Here is a 6,000-nt window from a genome sequence, read left to right on the forward strand (position 1 = left end):
CACAACTTGGTATCAGAGCATAGGTTCAACCCTAACCCATGCGTTTCGACCTGCGGTTAGAGACTACCTTGCCTTGACTATGTTAGAATCTTTCTTGACCTATCTTGGGGAATTTCTTCGAATTTGGGCACACCAACATCAACTCATGAGGACCTCCTTCAGAATCGTAAAATGGTTTTAACTTTGAGTAAGGCCTCACATCACGTAGTAGGGGCTACTATTAGTTTTACGTGTCTTCTATCGATTGTCGTACCCTCATCTTGTATTCATAACCTTTATTCAATGTCATCCTTTTCCAAAATTAAGTCTCGTCCATCTGGTCCTGTTTCATATACTACTATTTGTAAATTCGACCTCCTTTGACCCTTGATTATTTTATTTAGCCCAAGACTTCTTGTAAATAATTTTATTTTCTTTACTCGGTGATGAATCTTGGATATTCAGTTTGAAACGCGGATGGCCAACGCAGTTTCAAGTTAAATATCTAGTTTAGTCACTACATCTATAACCTTGATCACATTGAAGTTTGAAACCATAACATCATACCATTCATCCATATTTCAGTTAATCCTGATATTATCACCATAACTGCTTCGTAGTCTTCGTCTCCACTTCAATCCAATTTTAGGAATTTTGTAATTATTATTATGTATATATGAAGTTGTGCTGTGTGAACACCCTAGGATAATTAAACTCTAACTTAAGATTAGTTGCTTACCTATAAGGAATTGCCTCTGTAGTTAGAATTTGACTTACGCCTCACCCCATTCAAAGAACAACAAATGGTGGACCATACTTCGAGACAAGTAATAACATGAGCTTGCAAGCAACAATAGAAATGCGATACCAGGAAATCAAAACCTTAAGAATGGACTAGTAACTGTGGCTAAAATCCCGAACCCTATCAAGAATCAAATTTTGGAGGAGTCTTACCATCTTTGTGGAAATAATCAGCACAACATTGACTTCAGAATGAAAGGAGGTAGAATCCAAGAGGATTTGGAGCTTGTGGAAAGAAAACCCAACTTCATGAGGGACCAGAAAGGAGAAACCAGAAGGCAACCGGCAGAGTATTTGCCTTGCAAACCCGTCTGTAATTGAGGGTAATTTAGTGCTATACAATTCTTGGGTGCATGTTTTATTGATATTGGTGCATCACATTCTTTTATATCCTCTGCTTGTGCTAAATCATTAGAACTGGTAGGAGAACCCTTAGAAACTGCCTTAGATGTAATGTCACCTATGGGAGGATACGTTCGGATAAGATTGATCTGTAAGGACTGTAAAATAGGAATGTCGAACCTACACTTAACTTGCAACCTTCGTGTCATGGAAATGTCGGACTTTGATATCATTTTGGGCATGGACTAGTTGTTTGCCCACCGAGCGGTGATTGACTGTCGTCAGAGGAAAGTGGTAGCTCACACGCATGACGGAACACGTTTCCAGTTTAAAGGGGATAGACAAGACCCCATGGCTTCAACAAAATGTAGGACGCAGTGAAGCGATCAACTTGCGGGTAGGATAGCAAGTCTGATTCTAAATGAGGAGGGCCAAGGAGAAATAGAACTTCCACGCATAGTATGCGAATATGCAGGTATTTCCAACGAAGTTACCAAGATTGCTACCAACCCGGGAGGTCAGTTTTAATATTGAGCTACAACCTGGAACCACCCTAATATCCATGGCCCCGTATCGCATGGCACCAGCAGAACTACGAGAATTGAAGGCACAACTACAGGAATTGCTCGAGAGAGGATTCATTAGACCAAGTACTTCGCCATAGGGAGCACCCGTGTTGTTTGCTAAAAAGAAAGATGGGTCATTGAGGCTATGCATCAATTATCGTCAACTCAATCAAGTCACGATTAAAAACCGATACCCACTCCCAATGATTGACGACCTTTTTGAGCAGCTTAAAGGCTCAAGGTGCTATTCAAAGATCGGTCTCAGGTCAGGTTACCTTCAACTACGAATCAAGGAGGAGGATATACCAAAAACTGCCTTTCATACTAGATATGGTCACTATGAGTTTGTAGTAATGCCCTTCGGACTAACCAATGCACCGGCAGTATTCATGAGCCTAATGAATAAGATCTTTAGACCATGCCTTGACTAGTTTGTAGTAGTGTTCATTGATGACATCTTGGTATATTCAAGGTCTGAAGAAGAGCATGAGCAACATTCAAGGACTGTCCTTCTAGTTCTTAGGGAAAATCGGTTTTATGCCAAGGCGAGTAAATGTGAGTTCTGGTTGAATGAAGTGAAAATTCTTAGGGCACGTGGTATTAGAGAATGGGATTGCGGTGGATCCAACCAAGGTGGAGGCAGTATTAGATTGGGGACAACCAAAAACCGTGTCAGAAATTCTCAGCTTCTTAGGATTGGCCGGTTATTACCGGAGGTTCATCCAAGATTTCTCCAAACTAGCTAAACCAATGACTCGCTTGATGCAAAAAGGAGTAAAGTATGAGTGGGATGAAGCTTGTGAAAAATCCTTCCAAGAGCTAAAGAAGAGGTTAACTAGTGCGCCAATCTTGACCATCCCAGAACGAGAAGAAGGGTACACTGTGTATTGCGATGCGTCTAAAGAAGGATTAGGTTGCGTACTCATGCAGAATGGAAAGGTAGTCGCGTATGGATCCAGGCAGTTAAAACCTCACGAGCGCAACTACCCCACACATGACTTAGAGTTAGCAGCCGTAGTTTTTGCCCTAAAGCAATGACGACATTACCTGTACGGGGAACAATTTGAGATTTTCACAGATCACAAGAGCCTGTAGTATCTATTAACACAGAAGAACCTTAACTTAAGACAAAGACGATGGATGGAGTATCTTGAGGATTTCCAGTTCACTCTTTCATATCACCCCGGTAAAGCCAATGTAATAGCAGATGCTCTAAGTCGCAAGACCAGGGGGATGATGGCTAAGATCTCTGTCAAGGAATGGGATATGGTTAAGACACTCAATGAGTTCAGGATCCAAGTAAAATCTCAAGATACAAGAGCATATCTTAGTGCGCAGAAGGCGATGCCTAAGTTGATGAATGAGGTTATAGAGGCCCAGAAACACGATCAAGAGGTAGCCTACATCAAGGGACGTCAGGAATCAGGAGAACCCATGCCTGATTGGGTAATTCATACCGATGTGAGTTTAAGATACCAAGGTAAGTTGTTTGTACCAAGTAATGAGTTGCGTAGAGAAAAGGTACTAAAGGAATGCCATCATTCTACATTCGCGGTACATCCAGGAGGGACTAAAATGTACCAAGATTTGAAAAGACAGTATTGGTGGAATGGAATGAAGAAAGAAGTGGCTAAATTTGTAGCAAGATGCCTGACCTGCCAACAAGTGAAGGCAGAACATCAGAAACCAGGGGGAATGTTGCAACCTCTACCGATAGCCGAATGGAAGTGGGAGTACGTGATGATGGACTTTGTGACAGGGTTGCCTAAGTCACCTAGAAGACGCGATGCTATATGGGTAATAGTGGACAGCCTCACCAAGTTAGCGCATTTCTTACCCTATAAGATGATCGACACTTTAGAGTCTATGTGCAGACTCTACATTGGGGAGATCATTCAACTACATGGAATTCCGGTATCTATTGTGTCAGATCGTGATCCACGATTCACCTCTTGATTTTGGGGAAGCCTGCAGGAAGCTCTTGGTACGGAGCTATCTTTTAGCACCGCCTTTCACCCACAAACAGATGGACAATCTGAGCGCACTATCCAGACACTCGAAGATATGCTAAAAGCATGCGCGATGGATTTTCAAAGAAGTTGGGAATGATACCTACCCCTATTTGAATTCGCCTACAACAACAGCTTTCAAGCTAGCATCGGCATGGCGCCTTTTGAAGCATTATACGGACGACCTTGCAGATCGCCGATTTGTTGGACGGCAGTGGGTGATGCAAATCTGATAGGACCCGAACTTGTTCTAGAAACTACTGAGAAGGTCAAATTGATCCAACAACGGTTAAAGACTACCCAAGACTGCCAAAAGAATTATGCAGACACGAGGAGAAGACTATTGATGTTTGAAGTAGACAGCCACGCGCTTCTAAAGGTGCAACCCAGGCGTGGAGTCGTACGTTTTGGGAGAAAGGGGAAGCTGTTGCCACGATATATTGGACCTTTTAAGGTATTGGAAAGAGTGGGCGAAGTAGCATATAGATTAGCTCTACCCCCGCAGTTAGCAGGAATACACGTCTTCCACATATCTATGTTGAGAAAATACATCGTTGACCAGACACACGTCCTCAAATTTGAAGAGATCAGTCTTGACAAAGATATTACGTTTAAAGAAGGACCGGTAGCAATACAAGATCGTCGAGAAAAGAACCTTAGAGGCAAGACGGTTCACTTGGTAAAAGTGCTATGGCATCATCGGGGAATCGATGAATCTACTTGGGAACGCCAGGATTGGGTGAAGGCAAACTACCCTAAGATTTTCAAAGACAGTGTGTAGTTGAATTTCAGGGACGAAATTGTTTTAAGTGGGATAGGTTGTGAAGCCCCTGAAATATGTATTCACTTTAAAAACCCTAATGTTTGAATTATTTTCTTAAAGCCCCTCGTTTACTTGAATTAATTCGAATCTCGTCAGTTAGCATTACTATTTTTATTTTTATCGAAATAGAAATTTCCCTAATTGGATTAGGTTCCCTAACCTAATTTAATTCTATCTAAGTTACATGTATTTAACTCCAAGCCCTCACTCTTTATTTAAATTCAAAACTTGCCCCAAAAACTAGTACTTGTACCTTGTACCTTGTACCTTGAAGTACCATCAATCTTGTTATATATATATATACACCTAGAGGAGTGTACCTAGAACCTAAAATGATTTAAATAATAACCCCATCACACTTCCCTAAAGAGGAGCCAATTTTCAAGAACCACCATCATGAACTTCTAGGAAAACACAACCTAGTGACCTAGACCTAGGATGCAAAATCCAAGAACTAGTCTCATTACAACTAGGAGTTGCCTAAACCAATGAACAAGCCTCCCAAAATCCCTTCCATTCCTTTAGAATTCAAACAAATCCTAACCTTTCCATCCATATCTAACTAAGGGACTTTTAGGACTTTTTGCCTCAAAGGTTTGTCTATAAATACCAACACACCCCCTAGCTTGCAAACACACACAACACACTCACTCACACACACATTTCGGTTAGAGAGAGGGAGGAGAGAAAGAAAGAGAAGTCTAGAGGAGAAGAAGGAGGAAGAAGAGAGCTTCTTGTGCAAAGCTTAGTAAGTAAGCCACAAACACAACCTTCTCTTTCATTTTCCTTTTTTCAATACATATTTCTAAGGGTTCTAAATAATGTTTTCAGATCTGTTATTAATGAGTTCTTATGTTAAAAATGCTAAGGGTTGAGTATTGATTCCATCTCTCTTGTATTTTCTCCATTTTGGCACAAAACCATCTTTTTTTTATACCAATCTCTCAACTTTCCAAGGGCACTCTTTCAAGAAAATTTTCTGAGTTAAATATATGTTAGTTAGCATGTTTTCTTCACAAAAGAAACGAAAACTTTCCCGTGGTGGAACCCTTTCCTCATAAAACTTCTTGTTTTGGGCATAGTACCTTAAAATCTGTTTTTGCAGCCCACTTCCAGAAATTCTAGAAAAATGTACAAAATTATTCTGGACCTCTATTTTATGTCAAAACCTTCCTTAAGATGTTATCTTTCAACTAAAATTGGTTTCATCGAAAAATATCAAGCGGTTTGCAAGAAAATAAAATTTTCGTAACGGTCGACGGATCTGGACAGATTCTGGACAGCGCTGGAATATTTTCTAAATAACTTAAAATCTGGAAAACCAATCCCATTTTTGAAAAGTGTTCTAGAAACTAGATCAAATTCTCTACGAACCATAGGGAGACCGAGTCCGGTGGAAGATTTAAAATAGTTCTTTTATCTCAATCTTCATGTGACATTAAATCTGGAAACTGTGTTTTGTGTGGATGTTTTATGCCCT

At 40.6% G+C, this 6,000-nt stretch overlaps 2 protein-coding genes across 2 annotated transcripts; both read left to right on the forward strand.

Moving 5' to 3' along the window:
- The first annotated feature begins 2,828 nt into the window (after positions 1-2,828).
- LOC145819978 (uncharacterized) lies at positions 2,829-3,644 on the forward strand. The gene is made up of 2 exons (XM_082914184.1): positions 2,829-3,168; positions 3,448-3,644. Exons 1-2 carry the CDS (start codon positions 2,829-2,831, stop codon positions 3,642-3,644), a joined length of 537 nt encoding a protein of 178 aa, XP_082770310.1.
- Positions 3,645-3,851: 207 nt separating this feature from the next.
- Positions 3,852-4,478, forward strand: LOC114287181 (uncharacterized). Its single transcript, XM_028230458.2, has one exon. The coding sequence runs from the start codon at positions 3,852-3,854 to the stop codon at positions 4,476-4,478; it is 627 nt and encodes a 208-aa protein (XP_028086259.2).
- Positions 4,479-6,000: the final 1,522 nt, after the last annotated feature.

The sequence above is a fragment of the Camellia sinensis genome, chromosome 1 (assembly GCF_055761805.1).
Source record: "Camellia sinensis isolate YWXY chromosome 1, ASM5576180v1, whole genome shotgun sequence".
NCBI classification, from domain to species: domain Eukaryota; kingdom Viridiplantae; phylum Streptophyta; class Magnoliopsida; order Ericales; family Theaceae; genus Camellia; species Camellia sinensis.